The sequence below is a fragment of the Ammospiza nelsoni genome, chromosome 19, assembly GCF_027579445.1.
Source record: "Ammospiza nelsoni isolate bAmmNel1 chromosome 19, bAmmNel1.pri, whole genome shotgun sequence".
Lineage (NCBI taxonomy): Eukaryota > Metazoa > Chordata > Aves > Passeriformes > Passerellidae > Ammospiza > Ammospiza nelsoni.
This window is the reverse complement of record NC_080651.1, coordinates 11,285,072-11,304,743: the sequence shown is the minus strand read 5'-3', so window position 1 is coordinate 11,304,743 and position 19,672 is coordinate 11,285,072. Positions and strand designations below refer to the sequence as shown.

Here is a 19,672-nt window from a genome sequence, read left to right as displayed (position 1 = left end):
TCCCCATCTGTCCCCCAAAACGGGGAAGCTGTGACAAGCAGGATGCACAGAGCCCCATCCTCACTGTGACCCCGGTGTTGTCACTGCTCTGGTGCCACTGTGAGACCTGGCAGTGCCAGGGCAGCCGTGCCCCGCGCCAGCAGTTGTGCTCAGCTCCGCTGTCATTGTCACGGCTGCGCTTATGAATAAATGAAGTGCGAGCAAAGCGTCTGCCTAATGGCACGGTGACAAATGTGTACCAAAACCGGAGGGAAAAGGGAACAATTTGAGGAATTCAATTATTTAACAGAAGCTTGTTACTGCCATTGCACTGGGGACCCCGGTGCAGCACGGCCCTGGCTCTGGCAGGGGGTGGCTGAGGGTGTCCTGGGGTGCTGTGGGGGTGTTGGGGGCCGCAGCTACCTGGGTTGGGGACACACAGGGGCTGGTGGCACTGGGAGGGATTCATTGGCACCTCAGGAGATGCAGATGGACTCGAACTTTCCAGTGCTCAGCCTGATTCCCGAGGCTGGACATGGCCCAGGGTCTCATTCTGCTCAGTCAGGACCCTGTGGACCCAGCCCTGGTGGTGCCACACTCTAATGTCACGGAGATGGGGACTCACAGAGGGGGACTGGCGCTTAAAATGGATTTAAATCAGTCCCACTGTCCCCAGGGCCCAGGGACGTGTGTCCCCACGGCCTGGCCACGTGAGTGTGGCACGGGGGACAAGGGGCACCAGCTGCCTGTCCCTGCTGCCCCCAGCCGGGGGCTCGAAGGGTCCGCTCCTCCCTTCTGAGGTCACGGAGCCCTCAGGCAGCATCCTGCACGGCAGCCAGCGCTCCCTCCCCCGGCCGTGGGGCTGTGCCACGTCCCTGTGCCAGGAGCCGAGGCCAGCACGGATCAGCGCCCGCGTCCCTCCCCGGGCAGCCGGCGGTGACGGATCCTGGCAGGGGACAGGGGACGGGGGACAGCAGCGTGTGGATGTGGGCAGGCTCTGGCAGGGGCCGCGGGCTCAGGGGCCGCTCCCCGTGCCCGCCCCGCCGCTGCCTGGGGACAGCTCGCTCCGAGCTCCATATGCTGGAGGAGATGAGCTTTATCCACCCCCAGCCTCCTCTGGCCGCAGCCCAGGCTCGGGCTGGAGCAGGGATCCAGGCATCCTGGCGCAGCATCCCTCCATCTCTCCTTTCCCTCCCTGCAGCTCCGCGGGGCTGGAGCACACCTGGCTGAGCCCCGTGGGACGGCGGTGTCCTCTGCCTGATCACTCAGCCGCAAAATCCCACAGGAACGTGGTCTGTGCCGAGCACCATCCACCGCCAAACCTGCCCGGGGCCGGGCACCCACACCCGGCCACCCCGCGGGGACATCCACCGCCCTTCCCGGCCCCAGGGGACACCCAGGGGAGCGTCTGGGGCCCTTCTGACAAAGGAGCTCCCGGCGGCGCTGCCGGCAGCTGGGATGCTCTCTGGAGCTCTCAGCAGGGATGCTCTCTGAAATTCCCAGCCAGGATGCTCTCTGGAGCTCCCAGCCCTGCCAGCAGCCGGGATATTCTCTGAAATTCCCAGCCAGGATGCTCTCTGGAGCTCCCAGCCCTGCCTGCAGCCAGGATGCTCTCTGGAATTCTTAGTCAGGATGCTCCCTGGAGCTCCCAGCCGTGCCAGAAACCGGGATGCTCTCTGGAATTCTCAGCCAGGATGCTCTCTGGAGCTCCCAGCCCTGCCAGCAGCCGGGATATTCTCTGGAATTCTTAGTCAGGATGCTCCCTGGAGCTCCCAGCCGTGCCAGAAACCGGGATGCTCTCTGGAATTCTCAGCCAGGATGCTCTCTGGAGCTCCCAGCCCTGCCTGGATCCTCTCTGGAGTTCCAGCCGTGCCGGCAGCCAGCAGGAAGCCGCTGTTTGCCGGGCAGGCAGCGCTGGCAGGGCCGCGGGGCTGCAGCCGCTGCCAAGCCGGGGAGCTGTGCCCGGAACGAGCCCCGGCTGGTCCGGGGAGCCCTCCCTGCCGAGCAGAACGCGGGGAGCAGCCTTGGTGCGGGGTGTGCGTGCTGGGCACCCCCTTCTCCAGCCCCCGGTGCCCCATGGATTGGGGCCGAGCTCGGAGCCCCTCTGTCCCCGCGGAGCCGCAGCCAGCGAGAGCCTCTTTGGAGAGGAGAAAAATCGCGGCATCAATGCCAGAAAGAGCAGGCGGTGATTTAGGGGAGCGGTCACCGCAGGAGCTGATGATGAGGTGCGAATCGAGGGGAGAGAAATCAGGCTGTGACACAAAGTGGCATCTGCTGCACCGAGCCACCCGCCCCGGGGAGGGGATAAATCCCGGGCGGCACGTTCCTGCTCTCCGGAGAGATGGATTTGGAACGGAGGCAGAGGCTTGGTGTGAGTTATTGGCTGAGGAGCTCTGGTGCCAGCTGGCAGGGGACTCCAAGGGTGATGGCACTGCACTCTGGGATGTCAGAGATGGTGGCATTTCAGTCTAGGACATCAGGGATGGTGGCACTCCAGTCTGGGATGTCTGGGATGGTGGCACTCCAGTCTGGGACATCAGGGATGGTGGCACTCCCATCTGGGACATCAGGGATGATGGTACACCAGTCTGGGCTGTCAGGAATAACAGGACTCTGGTGTGGGACCCCAGGGATGACAGGATTCCATCACAACACCCAGGGATGCTGCTCTCCACTGTGGAAGCCCAGAGATTCCAAGGGTCCTGTGTGAGATCTTTTCACCACACCGTCCCTCCTCTTCCTCCCTTCCAGCTTCTTTAACTCTCCTTTCCAAACAGGCCAAGATGAGGGAGGAGGAGGAAAAGGAGACTGGAGCCAGGGGTTTTGTTCCTGCACGTCCCTTCCCTGCGTGCCAGATGGGCAGAAAGAAATTATCCATAATTCTTTATCTGGAAGTGCTACAGCGGGGCAGAGTCACCTTCTCCTGGTGATTCCAGCTCCAGGGTGGGGGGCTGGGGAAGGAGGAGAGCCCACTTTCAGGCCCCCCATATCCAGTGCTCAGCCTCAGCAATGGGATCACAACCAGGGCCCTCCTCCCTCCCCTCTCTGCCAAGCCAGCCCTGTCTCAGCTCCCCGAGCCCGACAAACCATTCACAGGGAGATGATGTACGACTTGCTTGCTCATCTAAGTTTCCCTTTAAATGAGGTTTTTTTTCGGAGCAGCCTCTCAGATCGATCCCCTGTCACCCATGCTCTGCTCCTGCCGTGGGTAGCGGCAGGGAAATGGATCCCTGGGTCCTCGGGAGGGGTTGGGGCTCCTCCCTGAGTGTGTCCAGAGCCTCTCTGTGCACGTGTGCCAGGGCTTGTGGCACACGTGGCTGCACATCAGCGTTTCCTGGTGTGCGCCCCAGCTCGGGCTGTATATCTGGGTGTGCAGAGCTTTATGACAACTGAAATGGAAAAGACAATTGGATGTCAAAACCTATCCCAGGAACCCATTTATACCCACTGACTTTTATGGGATTCCCACTGATTGATTCGAGCACCATAAAACTTCCCCCAGCAGCTCCCAGGCCCCGGTTCTGTAGGGATGGGATCGACTCCTCTGCCTGTGTCTGGCATTCCTGGGGGTGCAGCTTCTCCCCAGCTCCTTCTGGGAGTAATTGCAGATCAGGGATGCAGCCGCCTTGCCATCCATCCCTCTGCTGGAGCACCAGGCAGGATGGGCATGGAGGCCATGGCTGAGCCCTGCACATTTTCCTTGGGAAAATCCCCCCCAAGCCTCAGTTTTCCATTCCCATCACTTTTCCTTGTCACAGAGGTGAACTTCACACTCTGCTGACAAGTGACAGCCCTCAGTGCCACCAAGGCAGGAGCTGGGATGCTCCACACTGTCCCCAGAGGGACAATCCATCACCCTGCACCATGGGCAGCTGGTGGCTCCAGGAAGCCAAAATTCCATGTGTGGACACAATTCATTACCCCCAAAGTCCAGCAAGGCTCTGGAATCCTCCAGACAAAGGGACAGGGGGCTCTGCTCACCCAAATCCCAATCAGAATCTCCCAACTCCCCATTTTTCCCTTCATTCCCCCAAATCCCAAGCAGACTCCAGAAATAGAGCACTTCTGGATGGAAAGGAACGTAATATTTCCAGTTGGAAGGGACCTCCATGGATCACCTCCCCCAAACTGGCCTGAGCAGAGGATGTCCAGGAACCTGTGCCAAACAAGGCCTTCCCCGAGCTCCCAAAAATAAAATATTTCCATGTCGGAAAGCTTTAAAAAAAGGAAATGGGAACCATAATGGAAAAGATGAGGAGTACGGAGAATAAATTGGAAATGTTAAATAGAGGAGAAGCAATGAAAGGAAGGTTCTGGTGGGGGAAGGATGGGGAGATGTCCCCAGGGAGGGCAGGGCAGGGGGATGGAGCAGGTCACCAGTGCCACCAGGAGCCATGGGCGGGCACAGAGCCTGGCACAGCCTGCGGGGATGCGGATGGAGGTGACAGAGAGCCCTTCCCGGCGCCCCCGGAGCCCTTGGCACGGGCGGGAGCGGCTCAGCCGCCCTCCGGCACTCACGGCTCAGCGATCTGACCTTTCCCGGCCTGCCCGGCTCTGCTGCGGCTGCCGGGGGCGCTGGGGCCGGGGGGAGGCGGCAGAACCGGCCCCTTCCCCCTGCCAGCCCCTCCTCGCACGGGAACCTGCGCGGAGACAGCCAGGACACAATCAGGACGCGGCGATGGCAGCGCGGGGACAGGCCGTGGGCGGCTGGCAGTGTCCCCAGCAGTGATGTGACAGGTGACAGGCAGGGTCAGCCCTCCCAGTCCCTGGAGGGGAGGGGACACGGCCAGGACTGCCAGGATTTGGGGTGGGAGGGTTTGGGGCAGGGTCCTGCCACAGTTCCAGGAGGATCAGGCAGTGCTGGGCGTGGGGAGCAGCTCTTGCATTGCCATGGCACTGCCATTGTCACACTGCTGCCTTTTGTGCCACCCTTGTGTCACCATTGCAGTGCCATTGTGTGACCATTTTGTCACCGTGTCATTGCCATGACATTGTGGTTGTGTTGCCATTGTGCCACTGTTGCAGTGCCATTTTGTCACCGTTGCACTGTTGTGTTGCCACTGTTGTGTCACTGTTGCGTTGTCATTGTGTCACCACAGCATTACTGTGACATTGTTGTTGTGTCACTATTCCAGTGCCATTGTGCCACCATTGTGCCACCGTTGCAGTGCCATTGCGTCACCACTGCACTGCCATTGTGTCACCATTGCAGTCCCATTTTGTCACCGTTGCACTGTTGTGTTGCCATTGTTGTGTCACTGTTGTGCCGCTGTTGCATTGCCATTGTGTCACCATGGCATTACCGCGACATTGACATTGTCACCACTGCACCACCATTGTGTCACTGTTGTGCCACCTTTGAAGTCCCATTTTGTCACTGTTGCACTTTTGTGTTGCCATTGTTGTGTCACTGTTGTGTTACCATTTCATTGCCATTGTGTCACCATTGTGTCACCATTGTATTCCCACTGTGTCTCCATCCTGTCACCGTGTCATTGCCATGACATTGAGGTTGTGTCACCATTTCGTTGCCATTGTGTCACCATTGTGTCACCTCTGCACTGTTACACCATCCCTGGAGCACACAGGACCCTCCCTCTCCTGTCCCTCTCTTGTTCCACATCCCCAGAACCGTCTGGTTTGTTACGGTGTCCCGGTACAGCTGAGCTCCGGTACAGCATGTCCTGGTGCAGCTGAGCTCCGGTACAGTGTGTCCCGGTGTACCTGAGCTCCGGTACAGTGTGTCCCGGTGTACCTGAGCTCCAGTACAGCGTATCCCGGTGTAGCTGAGCTCCCGGTACAGCATGTCCTGGTGTAGCTGAGCTCCCAGTACAGTGTGTCCCGGTGTCCCGGTGTAGCTGAGCTCCGGTACAGCGTATCCTGGTGTAGCTGAGCTCCCGGTAAAGCATGTCCCGGTGTCCCGGTGTAGCTGAGCTCCGGTACAGCATGTCCCGGTGTAGCTGAGCTCCCAGTACAGTGTGTCCTGGTGTCCCGGTGTAGCTGAGCTCCGGTACAGCATGTCCTGGTGTAGCTGAGCTCCGGTACAGCGTGTCCTGGTGTAGCTGAGCTCCCAGTACAGCGTGTCTGGGTGTCCCGGTACAGCTGAGCTCCGGTACAGCATGTCCTGGTGTAGCTGAGCTCCGGTACAGCGTGTCCCGGTGTAGCTGAGCTCCCAGTACAGCGTGTCTGGGTGTCCCGGTACAGCTGAGCTCCGGTACAGCGTGTCCCGGGAAGGGCAGGCACACACCAGCCCTGCTCCCGCCCCTTCCCACCCCTCGGATAAAAGCTCTGCTCCCGGAATAAAGGATTTCAGAACCCGCTGTGCCTGTGTGGATAGAAACTCATTTGTTTAATAGGCAGCAGTTTGGCTTTGTCATGTTCATTTAGTTTTTAATGACGCACAGTTGTGCCAATATTGATTTTAGCTTATAGGGACTCAAAAAATTTACTATCTGGAATTATCTGAAATGTAGCTGTTTCATCCAGAGGGCAGCGAGATGGATCTTTCCCAGCCTCCCTCCCAGCAAGGTGGTGGCACCAACCGGTTGGGAAGGGCTCTGTGTCATCCCTGTCCCCATCTCACCCATGGTATGGCCAGGCTGGAGCTCATCCAGGGAAACTGAGGCACACCAGTGTGGTTCTCCCAAGTCCTGTCTGTGGGGTTGTGCTGGGGATTTGCTCCAGCTGTTGGGCCTTCCCCGCTGCATCCCACAGGGATGGAATGTGCTGGGAGAGCAGGGCCAGGTCTCGGAGCTGCCCCTTCACCCCCAGCCCAAACCTCGTCCTCCGCCAATGCTTAATGAGCCAACAGCTCTCAGGGGTGACCAGGGACAGCAAATCCCACCCAGGGCCCCTTGGAAACAGAATTCCTCGGTGGGAGCCGGCCAGAATCCATTTCCTGAGCGTCTCCACACTCCCTGGGGTAACACAGGGCCATGTTTGGGATGGGGTGACCCCAGGAACACCCAGAGACCCAGGGGTAACAGAGCCAAGCTGAGCTGAGCTGGGTGGGATGGCAAATCCTGCAGGATGGGTGGGCTGGGTGTGGGGAGGGGCTGGGACCCTCCCCTCCCTTCCCCTCCTGCCCAGTGCCCCCACAGCCCCGTCCCAACCCAATTATGGGATAATTCACTTTGAGGTTTGGCTGCTGCTGACGGGATTGATTGAGGAGCTGGTAATTACATCTCCCTAAAAGGCCCCTGGGGCTTTGTGGGAGCACACGTGGGGAAGGGAAAGACTGATTTTTATGGGGGGACAGGCTTGGGGAGCCTGTCAGAGCCACGTGTCCCCCTCACTGTGTCCTCATCCCTCTGCCAAGCAGAGGTCTCTCACTGCAGCCTGAGCTCGGTGTCATCCATTATGCAGGCCTGTAAATATATTATTTACTATTTCCCCGATTTTCACTCATTATTTATCACCTGCAGGCAGGGCTCCAGCCCCCAGGCAGGATCCTGTCAGGGACAGGGCTCCCCCCTTCCCTTGGCAAGAGGAGGGAGCTGGGAAGCTGCAGGATGGGGGCCCAGGAACCCCTGAACACACCTGGAGGAGGTTTAGCTGCAGGTGGGTTAAATCTCCTCCCTGAGCACACCTGGGGAAATTTCAGCTTTTCTGGGTTAAATCTCCTCACTGAGCCCACCTGGAGGAGCTGCAGGTGGGTTAAATCTCCTCCCTGAGCACACCTGGAGGATTTTCAGGAGCTCTGGGTTAAATCTCCTCCCTGAGCACACCTGGAGGATTTTCAGGAGCTCTGGGTTAAATCTCCTCCCTGAGCACATCTGGAGGATTTCACCTGCTCTGGGTTAAATCTCGTGCCCCAGTGCAGAGCAGAGTGGGGCTGTGGGCTCAGTGCAGCTGCCCTGGGGTGCCCACCCTGTGCAGTGCTGGAGCTGCTCCTTTCCAGGAGGGATGAGCCATGAGTGATGCCCATTGGGGACTGGTAAGGTGGGTTTGGGTTCTGTTGCTTTTGTAGGGTTCTGCTGGCAGGAACCCCAAATTATGGGCTGTGAAAAGAGCCCAGGGCTGCTGTGGGCACCCACAGATGTGTGGGGGCTTCGGGTGGTGATGGCAAGGCCAGGGATGCTGGGAGAGTGAGAGCACACATGACATCTCCTAGAAACTGCTCTGGTGTCCTCCCCAAGTCTTTTTGGGTCTGGATTTTCCAAAACCCTCACTTCTCTGAGCTTTGGGTGTGGGAATCAGGGATGGGGTCACTACAGGCACTTTGGCTGAGGGGAGAGGGTTTGGGGGGCTCTGGCACCCCCAGCCTGGCCCTGGCTGCTGAGGGGGGTCAGCAGTGAGTGCCTCAGACCCCTCAGCTTCTGGAGCGTGTGATGAAGTGCGAGCCTTGGACGCAGCCCCCAGCAAACCTGGCTGCTCCCCAGCTGCTGCTCCCGAGGAGCGCTCCGGAGGTGCCCTTTAAATGTTAAGAAATTATGTTAAAATGAGCCAGAGCCTTCGTTTAAATTTTTAATCTCCTGATTTAAAAACCCAGCCCCAAGGTCTGGGCTGCTGCTGGGGGCTGCCGCTGCTCGCTGGGTGTCTCTGTGCTGGTGGTCCTGGAGTGTGGGGTCAGCTCTGCAGTGGGGGCTGCACCTCTGCCCTCCTGCTGCTGAGTGGAGCCATCTTTTCCCCATCCTGGGGCTTCTCCCGACCCTTTCCAGCCCGTAGGAAAAGGAAAACTTGGATTTGAAGGGCAGTGGAGGAGCAGTTTGTGTGGCTGGGGCTGAGGGGCTCTCCTGGGGTGCTCAGTTAGGGGGGCTCGGAGAAGGAGCCTCAATGCTGACCTGGGGTGCTCAATTAAAGGGGTTCACAATCTCAGTGCTGTCCTGGGGTGCTCAATTAGAGGGGTTCAGTACCTCAATGGTGTCCTGGGGTGCTCAATTAGAGGGTTCAGAGCAGAAGGAACCTCAGTGCCAGCCCCAGAGTGGGTTTAGGTGCCCTGGTGGTGCCAAACCCTCGTGTCTGAAGGGGACCCAGGGCTGGTTGGGCTGGGTGGGGGTCCCACACTTTCCACATCCCTCCTGGAGGGGTGAGACCCTTAACCCCTCCATTGCAGTGGTTTGTGGGTTACTCGGGCCCATCTGATGGGCACAGAGGGCTGGCAGCCACAGCCAGGTCACCCTGACCCCCTTGGTGGTTCATTCCCAAATCTCCCCAAGGACAGAGCCAGCTCCTGCCCAGCCGTGGGAGTCCTGCCCCAGGGCTGGAGATGCTGCTCTGCCCTCTGCCAGCTCTGAGCCCCCTCAGCACCTCGGAGGAAGATTTAATTGGGCTGAGATGCCCCGAGCAGCTGATGCTGGGAGACAGCCCCGGGGCTGGGATGGGGAGCAGCCCTGGCAGGAGGGAGAGGGCACTGCTCCCATCCTCGGTGCTTCTTTAACTCATCAAAGATTTAAGGTGTTTCTGTTCTGAGCCGCTTTGGAGGCTCCTTGCACAGCACCCGAGGGCAGAGTGGAGCCCTGATTGATGCCCTTCAAGGAGAGGCAGCTTCAGCCCTGCCAGAATTGGGATGTTTGGCTGTGCGTGGCCTTGCAGGGCTGGGCAGGGCCCTGAGGGCCCAGGAAGTGATGAGGTGGCTGTGACTCACCCCAGGCTGCAGCTCTGGGGAGAAGGGACTTGTGCTAAGCCCAGGTTTGAAGCGAGCATTAAATGATTGCAGAGGCTGCTCCGGCCTGCAGCGCTACCCTGGGTGGACTCTTCCAGCAGAGCTGGAGAAAAAAGGCCCTTTCAATCTTAATTACAAACCCGAGAAGGTGTCAGGGAGCCTTGCTGCAGCTGGGGTTATCCTCCCTCTTAGAAACCTGCGCGTTATTGTTGCTCTGGACGGTTCTGGCTTCTCCTCCTGCCTGCGGGAGCTCGTTACCCCGCAGCCCGCGGGGCTGCCCAGCCTCCCGCATCCAATTTCTCTTCCCTGCGCCGGTGCTGACAGCCCGTGCCTCCATCCATCTCCTGTGCCCTTTGATAGCCGAGAAGGACTGAGCTCCTGGAGCCTCTCGCTCACTCACAGGCAGCGCTCCCGTCCTCTCCCCGCCCTTCCCCGGCTGCCGCTCCGGGGATGCTGCGGGAGTCGGCGAGGGATGCTGAGGACAGCCAGAGCTCTTGGCTGTTGTCCTGCAGCCTCTGGATAGTGCTGACGGTCCCCAAAGCTCCTGACAGCCCGGCAAAGACTTTTTCCCATTTCAAACAAAGCCTTGATCTTTTTTTGGAACTTGCCTCGGTTTCAGACAAGAGTTTTTTAATTCAAGCCCAGCGCCGTATTTTGGGTTTTGACTTTGATGCGCCCTCTTCGAGCAGGAGGCAAAATAACAGCGTTCGCATCCGCAAATAGCCCCGGGCGGGCTCCTGCTGCCCGCGGCCCCGGGACCGGCCCCGCCTTGGCCGGGCTCCGACCGCAGCTCGGGGCTGCAGAGCCGCCGGTGCGGGCTGGAGACCCCCGGGCAGGGCCCAGCGATGAGAGAGGGGCTCAAAAACCCCTTCAGAGGAGTCCTGGAGAGGCAGGAGTCCTGTGATGCGGCTCACGGTGGTCTGTGGGGATGTGCTGTCGCGATTGCTGGTGTAATTACGAGTGGTGCTGCCCCAAATTGTAGGTTAAGTTGGGATTCTCTGAAATGCTGGCGGAGGAGGGGGACAAAACTCGTGGGAGATGGAGGAACGCCCTGTGTGGGGCAGGGGTGACCCAGCAGCACAGGGAGGACACCCAAATATCACCTGGGCATCATCCTCAGGGACACGGGTGGGTGGCAGTGTGGGGTCATGGGTGGGTGGCAATGCGGGGCCACGCTGCCCTCTGTGATCCCTGGGATGTGCCAGCAGCTCCAGGCTCCTCCACACGCTCCCGGAGACAGGTACAGGTGTGGCGCTGCCTGCTGGAACTTGCTCCTGCTGGGAGGGCTTTGGGCAGAGGAGAGCTGGCACAGAGCAGGACAGGGAGGGAGGGATGGGCTCTGGTGGGGCGCTGATGTGAGATCCAGACTCAATCAGGCTGGGTGACCGTGGGGAAGCAGGTACCTGTGCAAGCGGGTAATAAACCACTCACAGCTCAGCAAGATGAATGGTAATAACCATAAATCAGCGCTGGCACCAGGGTCAGAGCCGGATTTATGGCCCTGGAGACAGGAATTCCTGTTCTTCATGGAACAAAGCCCCGATCCTGCAGGGGCCTGGGAGCGTGCTGGGTGTTATTGTGGCTGCAGCGTGTGTGGGGGTGCCTGGGGAACGGGCCTGAACCCCGATGGGGGCTGAGCTCAGCCCTGGCAGGGCAGCCTCTCCCTGTGCTCCCTCCAGCATCGGGAAACACCTCCCTGAGGGGTGAGCCAGGATTGCTGCCTCCCACAGCACATTGATCCCGTCATCTCGGCTGAGAATGCCAGCCACGGAGCTGATTAATGCCGGGGTGGGCAAGAGCTGGGTTATTGTTCAGTCTCTCTTCAAGAGGTCGATGGGAAATTTGGCAGTAGCTCTCCAAATACGCAACGTGCTCGCAGGCGTCGTCCCCCCCAAGGGCTGAGCAGGATTTCCACGTGAGGGTTCCATTGCAGGGGAGATGCACACCGGGGACAGCACACGCAGTTCTGTCAGTGCCTGTGGGAGAGCGTTCCCTCCGTCCTGCCCTGGTGTGACCCGGCGCTGCCGGGGCTGTCTCCAGGCTAATCTGCTCATGCTTTCGTTTCACCCTGATCCTCGCAGGTCCCTTGGCTCAGAGGGGCCGTGTGTGCGCTCAGGAGGCTGATCCAGAATTCCGGATGGATATTTCCTCCTGTGCAGATGGTGCAGGTCCTTGGGTGTTAATGCTCGGTAGCAGCCGTGACTGAGCTGCTTTCCCCCACCTAATGCAAGGCACTGTGCTAGCAGAAAGCACAGACATCTTCGAAGCGCAGTGTGATCCTGTTGGGAGCTCTGGGCTTGAGGAATTGCGGGATCAGGCCTGACGAGGTGGCGTCTTGGCAGGGAGGTGCTGCTGGGTCATCTCTGGGGTTAAAGGTTTTGTTGGCTTTTTTGGGGTTTGTTTTTGAGAACCTTAAAACGTTTGCTCTGGTAATCCTGTGTCATTGAGTTCTGCCTTAGAGCTACCTGAGGGATGCGCTGTGTCCCCTCCTCAGGGTTCGAGTGCTGATTCTCTGAGCGCTGTCGGAGGGACTGGGGCAGCGAGGGGCGGGTTAGGGTGGGAGCTGCAGACAGCAGCCGCTGTTCCCACAGCGGGGGCACCGAGAGATCGGGGGGGGGGGGGACCCGCCCGCTCCTCACGAACGGGGGGCGGCCGGTGGGGACGCGCCCGCTCCCTCCGCGGCCGCTGGGTAGCGCTCGGGGCCGCGCCGTCTCCCCGCCTCCCCGGCTCGGGCTGCCCCCGGCTCCGCCGCTCACTCCGCCGCCGCACAGCGCAGGAGGAGCAGCAGCAGCGGCCGGAGCGCCGGGAGGGATCGGCGCGGCGCCGCCAGCCCGCCCGCCGCCGGCGGCTCCGAGCGGGACCCCGCGCCGCCGCCCGCCGCCGCCGCACTTTCCCCCGCTGCCCGCCGGGGACGGATCCTCTCTCTGCCGCCCGGAGCCGCCTAGGAGGGGATGTCCCTCGGCAAGAGCTGAGCGCCGGGGAGGGGCCGCCCCCCGCCCCCAAACTTTTCGCTCGGCCCCGGAGCGTTGGGGAGCCGGCCCCCATGGAGCCCGGGCGGGCAGGAGGGGCCGGGGGCGCGGCGCCCTGCGCTTCCCGTCCCCTTCCCTGACGCGGGGCGCAGCGCTCGGGGAGGGGCTCGGCTGCCGGCTCCGCTCCGGATTTGGTGGTCCCGGCTCCGCACGTCCCTGGGGAAGCCGCCGATGGTGGGGAGCTGCCTGCGGACCGCCCCCAGCCCCACGAGGAGCCCTTCACCCCGGCGCCTTCGCCTCCCCCTGAGCGGCGCTGCTGCGGGGATCCCTGCGCCGGAGCCGCCCGGATTATAAAGTCGGGGAAGTTCTCCCCCCGCAACCCCCCCAGCTTGTCTCGGCAGAGCCATGGCCCGGCTCCGGAGCTGGGGGCTGCTCTGCTTCGCCGTGCTCGCCCTGCCCGGCCCCCCGGGAGCCGGCGCCCAAGGTAAGGGGATGCGGGGGGCGGCGGGAGATTGGGGGACCCCGCGCTGCACCCCTCAACCGAGCCTATTGCCGCCCCGGGCCGGGAGATCGGTGCGCCAGCCGGGGGATGGGAGCGAGGCGGCTCCGGAGCTCCTACCGGGGGAAGAGCGGCATCCGTGATATTCGCGAAGCCTCCCCGGAGCCAGCACTCGGGGCCCGCCGGTGCCGGGTGCAGCGCGGTGACCGTGGTGGCTCAGGGGGACGAGCGGCATGGCTCTGCTCTGCTCCCCCTTCCCACAACTGCCCTCAGGCTGGGGATGGGGGGAACGTGTTGCTCTGAGCATGAGGGAGAGCCTGTGCCGGATCACCTTCGGGAGAGTGGGCAACCCGAGGGGTGAGCATCGCCCATAACCCCCACCCTGCCCCAAGGGTACCCCCGTTGTAGCACAAACCCCGGGGTGCGAGTCTGGGGGGTTCCCAGGGAGCAGCTCATATCCTGATGTTGGTCCTGTTGACTTCCAGCCGCTGGTACGAAATGCCGGGGGGCTGGGGGGATCTGCACCCCCGAGCCCCTGTGGGTGCCTGGGGCTCCCACTGCACCCCAACAACCCCTGGGGGCTGCAGGGCAGGGTGAGCCCCTCTCCGCTGCTCTCCTTTGGGGCTCGGGCACAGCCCAGGCTGCTTTCAGCTGCTCCGCTAGCCCACAGGGATATAAAATCAGTTTGTGGCCCTTCGGGGTGCAGCTGGGGTTCAGAGGGGCCGGGGGGACCCTGTGCTCCCCTTCCCTGCGGGCCCAGAGAGGAGGATCCCGGCTGGCAGGGCTGCGGCGTGGCTGCCTCCGTCCCTGCGCTTGGGCTGAGCAGATCCAGACGGGAAACGGGGGGGCACGGCTGAGCGCAGCGCCGGGGGTCCTCACCCACGACATTTCTTGCCCTTGTTTGTGGCAGCAAGTGGAGCCAGGAGTCCCTGAGCGCTGCCGTGCTCCCGCTCCCCCTGAGCCTCCCCCAGCGCTGCTATAATTTCTCAGTAATTAAGTTCAGAACATAACATCTAAAGCGGCAGTATATTATCCGGGCAGGCCCTGTGTGGGGAGCTCTGAAGGTCTCTTTGATTGATTCACTCCCTTGCCGAGTTTCTCTTCTCCTGCCTGGCGGCTCCGGCTGCCGAGTCCCCTGCCATCCTGCACGTTTGTTCCGTGCCCTCGGGACGGGCTCCTGGGGTCACCCAACCTCCTCCCGTTTATCCGAGGGGCTGTGGGGTGGGAGATGTGCTCTGCTGGGGTGGGGAAGGGGTTTCTCTCCGCTCTCCTGGTGCAGGAGCCGAGCTTTGCGGCTCTGGCTCTCTGCGGCGCGTGTCACGTCCTCGCGGGCGCTGTGACATTGTGCCCGGCGTGGCAGCGGCCACCAGCGAGCTGGGCGTGCTGGAGGGATCATTCCCAAAGCCTGGCACGTGCCCTGCCGCGGGTGGCACTGGGGACACGCCAGCAGGGTCACCTCCTGCCCGCCGTGCCCATGGGGTGCAAGCACTCTCCGCTGGCATGGAGCTGGGAACAGCCTGGCACAGGGATCCTCCAGGCTCTGCTTTGTCCCTCTGCGGTGGGGCAGGCAGGGCTGGCAGAGCTTTGTGCCAGGGCTATCGATTCTGGCCGCCAAGGAAAACGGGATCAATCGGGGAGGGAAGGAGGAGGCGACGGAGCGAGAGCTCCCCGGCCGGGGTGCAGGGGCTGCCCGGCCACGGGGTGAGGCACTTCCATACCTGTGCTTGCTTAAAACAGGCCCCTTGGTGCCCGTGAGAGACAGGAGGGAAGTTTAATTACAGCCCGTCTGCGCTGTGTAATTATTAATTACCCGTGGCAAAAAATAACTTATTGATTAGGGGCCTGGCGCTAATTACCCGGAGCCCAATGCGGAGCTGGGGGAAGGCTCAGCCGGCAGCGCTGCCCGGGCTGGAGCTGTCGCAGTGCGACCTGTGCTGGGCCTGGGGGCTGTGCCAGGCCTGGGGGCACCCCGCCATCACCCCTTGGGCTGATGAACAGGGCAATGAAGGGATCCCCAAGAGCTGGGGTAGCCTGGGGGTCCCCAGGCCTTTGCTGCTCACTCTTTGTGAGATGCAGTTTCCCCACAGGGAGTGCTGGGGGCACGGCCCGGGACCCCCCGTGTGGGCACAGCGCCTCTAATGGGATTGAAGAGGCCGAGGCCAGTCCCAGGAGGGATTTGGGCAGCTTAAGGTTCCAGACGGGATTTGGGGCAGGGGCCTGCCATGGGCAGCTTCCACCAAAGAGGCTTATTAGAGGTGGCAGCAGGGGAGTTCCAGCATCTTCTGTCCCCGTGCGTGGAGCCTGGGCACGTCTGCACACACCGGGCTGGGCAGGAGGGGGGCAAGGACGAGCCCCTGCCCTTCCTGGGGATGTAATACTGATATTCACAGAGGAACTGCTGCCGGTTCCTCTGTGCTGGTGCCATCAGGGCAGGAGGGGCAGCCCTGGCTCTGCTGTCCCTGCCAGCGCTGCCACGTTCGCTGGTGGCCTCGCGCAAGGCACCGGCTCTCGGGAAGCAGAGTGGCTTTTAGGGGAGAGGAGGAAAGGGAGATTAAAATTTGATGCTGCTTGGGAAGCCATTAGTGCCTGGGCACGGCGATGATGAAATTTTGATGACCTGATCACCGTGAGGGAGGGGGATACGCTCCTGTCCCGGGCAGGCTGTGTCACTGTGCTGTCACCGCGCTGTCCCCAAAGCTTTGGGGTGCCAGCTGAGGGGCAGAACAGGCAGGATGAGGGCTGGCATGGAAATAGGAGCTCGTACCCCCCTCCGCTGGTGGGCAGGGAGAGCCGGCGGTGGCTGAGCAGCTCCTGGCCCGAGTGAGTGACAACGTCAAGTGCTGCTCGTCCCTCGGTGACGGGGACAGCGCTGCGGTGGCATTTCCGCTCAGCAGGAGCTCCAGGAGAGCGGCAAGGAGCGAGCAGGCGGATCCTTGGCTGCTGGAGCACCTGGGAAAGCGCCGATAATTAAACCGCGAGAAGGGAGGCTGCAAGAGGGGTGACCCTGCCTCTGCCACTCCGCCGGCCGTGTCCTTGTCCCCAGCCCGTGCCTGTGGCTGGTTCCTGCCTGGGGATGAGCTCCAGCCACGCTCTCATCCCTGTAGGCCCTACACAAACTGGTTTGGGATGTGCTGGTTGCAGCAGCAGCAGCACAGGCGGTGCTTGGGGTGAAACGGCCCCGTGGGGCAGCGCCATGTGGGAGCAGAACCCGCTGGGTGCTGGGTGGGTGGTGGGGGGTGCCCTCCCCTCTGAGCCCTCGTTATTGCCCCAAGCTTATTAACGAGTGGCTGGCGTGTGGCTGGGTGAGAAACGGGCGGGCAGAAATCTGCTGCTGTCAGTGGTGATGTGATTGTGCTAACGAAGGGAGAGCTGAGCCCCCGCCGTGCCCGCGGCTGTGCCAGGGCTGGTGGCTCCTCCTGGCACTGGGCCTTGGGCTTCCAGAGCAGCCAAGGGGATCCTGGAGAGCAGGGATGGCTCAGGGTGGGGGGCACCGGGGCATTGGGGTGCCCTGGGAGCTGCTGTGCCAGTGCAGTGGAGCATGGCATGGAGCTGCTGGAAAGGCCATGGTGCCAGGACCACTCAGGTGTGGTGGCGATGCCAGGGACCACCCTCATCCCCACGGCTGCTGCTTTGACTTGGCGTTCCCCCATCCATGGGGGTGGATCCAGCCTCAGGATGTGTTCCTATCACTGCCTGGCCAGCAGGGAGGAATGTGCTGGAGCAGCTCCCTGCTGTGCTGGCCATGCTTGGCATCCCTCACACATCCCCCTTGGCATCCCTCACACATCCCTCTTGGCATCCCTCACACTCCCTTGGCATCCCTCCTGCCCCTTTGGCATCCCTCACACCCCGGGCATGCTGGTGATGCCACTGGAGTGGGCACTGCCCTCAGCACCCTCCGTGGCTTTGCGGACCAGCTCTTGGAGATGCATTTCCCAGCTTTGGAGGCGCATGTCCCAGTTTTGGGGGGCGCATTTCCCAGCTTTGGGGTTACATGTCCCAGTTTTGGGGGTGCATTTCCCAATTTTGGGGTTGCATTTCCCAGTTCTTGTGGGTGCATTTCCCAATTTTGGGGTTGCATTTCCCAGCTCTTGTGGGTGCATTTCCCAATTTTGGGGATGCATTTCCCAATTTTGGGCGTACATTCCCCAGTTTTGGGGTTGCATTTCCCAGTTTTGGGGGTTCATTTCCCAGCTTTGGGGCTGTGCCCTGCCTCACCTTGCAGCCCCCCCTCCCCAGCCCCACTCCCAGCACCTGCCTGTGCCCCGGGCAGGCCGTGCCCCCTTGGCGGCCCCCGCCCCACCCTCGCGTCGCCCCCAGCCCCGGGGGTGCAGGAATGCCTGCCCGGACAGCCATGCCGGGCTCGGGTTGCCTGGGAACTGGGAAACCTGATCCCTGGGAGCGGGGGCCGAGGGCAGGGGACATTCCCGGGCCGCAGCTGGTCCTCCCCGGCCCCCTTTGTCTCTCTGCTCCGATGGGGCCCCCAGGAACGGAGATTTGGGGCTGGGGGCTCTGGTTTGAGCAGAACACTGGGGATGCTCTGGGGTGTCACCTCCCCGCGTGGATCAGTGTCACCACCACGGGCTGGGCACGGGGACCAGGGCCAGCTTGGAGGAACCTCAAGGTGTCCCTGCCCATGGCAGGCGTGGGACAAGAGGAGCTTTCAGCCCTGTCCGAGCCATCCCATGACGCTCTGAAGGCCCCAGGAGCAGCTGCTGCTGCGTGCCAGCAGCTGGGCATCCCGGCTGGCCGCGGGCATGGCTCGGGGGCCATCCCAGGAATGCTGGGCTCCCCTGTCCCTCCCTCCCTGCCAGCCCTCATTGTCCCCATTACCCACCCTGACATTCCAGGAGCTTCCCTCCAGCCTGGGCGGCACAGGGAAACTGAGGCACGGGGCAGGGGTGGTGGTGGGGACAATGGCGCTGGCTGCTGTCCTGCTGCCTGGTGGCGCTGGGGACGGCAGGAAGGGCACCCTGGCACACGTGAGCTGCTCCTGTGGCTCCCGTCCCTCCCTCCCTGCCTGTCCGTGAGGAAGCCCCGGGTGCAGGGAAGCCTCGATGACTTTGGCCATTAGCAGAAGAAGCCGCTGAGCTAATTTTAGCCCTGGTAGCTAATTGCTTTCTGCACTGCTGGGTGAGCCCACAGCCTGCCAGCCCTCGGCTGTAACCTTGAGCCCTCCCAGCCCCGTGCCCTTGCCAGGGCAGGGAGAGGGATGGATGGGGATCCTTCTGTGGCCCCTGGAGGGGTTTCTCTGGGGCATTGGGGTGCACAAAGCTGGGAGGGGTTGGGGGCCTGGCCGGGTCCTGCTGTAGCTTGGAGCAGTGCCCCTTGTGCCTTGTGTGGCACAGGGACATGTAATGTGACAGGATTTTGCTGTCAGGGGTGGCCGTGAGGTGAGGACGCCCAGGGATGAGACTCCTTCAGCTTGGTGAAGAGAAATGCTGGGTTTGGAGCCCCTTTTCCCTTTTCCCATTTCCCCAGGGCAAGAGTGAGGCTGGGGACGCTGTGCTCCCTGCTCCTGGCTGCGGGGACAGAGTTCTTTCCAGGATGGCCTGGGGCGCCTGTCCCCATGTCCCCATCCTGCAGGGCCACCCCCAGCACGTCCCAGCTCTTGGATTGGAACCTGGGCAGTGCTGGGGGTTTGTGGGGACATTTGTGCTCCTTCCAGGAGCTGTGTCCTCCTGCAGGGAGGAACTGAGGGTGAGCCCATGGGTCTCTGCAGGGTGGGACACTCGGTGCTTCCCCTCCTCATCCTCCTCTTCCTCCCTGCCTGGGTTTATCAAGGGTCAGGCTCAGAGCTCGGTGCTGGGTCCTGCACGGGTCTGGCAGAGCGTGAAGGGCTGGCTGGGCACGGAGCAGGACGGGGGCACGATGCCAGCTGGGCCCACATGGGGCTGGGGTGGATGGATGGATGGATGGATGGATGGATGGATGGATGGATGGATGGATGGATGGATGGACGGATGGAGGGGGCTGGGACCGGAGGACACAATAGCTCTGCTTTCAGCACCCCGCCTCCCTGCATGCCTGAAAAACAGCTGATGGCCGTGCCGGCGGATGAAATGGGATTAGCTGCTGCTGCCACAGCGAGCGAGCGCGTCCTGCCGAGCCGGACAATGCTCCCGCTGTGCCCCGCTGTGTCCCACCACAGCCCTGCCCTGGCTGTGCCCGGGGGCACCTTCCGACCCTCCTGAGCTCCAGCACAGAGTCCCGGGGGTTCCAGAGCCGCTCCAGCACCGAGCATCTCCCAGGGGAACTGTTGGGATGACCGAAGCTCAGAGCTGTCCCACCCCAGCGAGCACCCGGCGCCCCGCAGTGCCAGGGAGATGCGAACCGAGGGCACGGAGGGCTTGGGCAGGGTGGGCACCTCCGTCCCGGCCCCCCCGGTCGGTACCGGGACCCCGCGGGCTGTCCCGGGGCGCGGCCGCAGCTGCGGCGCTGCCGTGCTCGCTGGAGTGAGCTGATGTTTACCCTGATAATGAGTGCTCGATGCGCTCGCAAACTAATAAAATCAACTCATTACGGTGGGAGGGTTCACTCCGAGCTCTGCCGCCGTCGGGGGCACCTGGAAGCGCTCGGCACCCGGCGAGGTAGAGGATGGGCGCCTTCATCGCCTCCTTG

The 19,672-nt window shown here is 62.1% G+C and overlaps 1 protein-coding gene across 1 annotated transcript in view; it reads left to right on the top strand.

Moving 5' to 3' along the window:
* Nucleotides 1-12,821: 12,821 nt before the first annotated feature.
* The window catches only part of SDK2 (sidekick cell adhesion molecule 2), a 49,582-nt gene continuing 42,731 nt past the window's right edge, over nucleotides 12,822-19,672 (top strand). Inside the window, exon 1 of the mRNA XM_059485784.1 lies at nucleotides 12,822-13,036. Within this exon, the coding sequence (XP_059341767.1) occupies nucleotides 12,958-13,036 (79 nt within the window). The 5' untranslated portion in view covers nucleotides 12,822-12,957. The remainder of the gene's footprint in view (nucleotides 13,037-19,672) is intronic.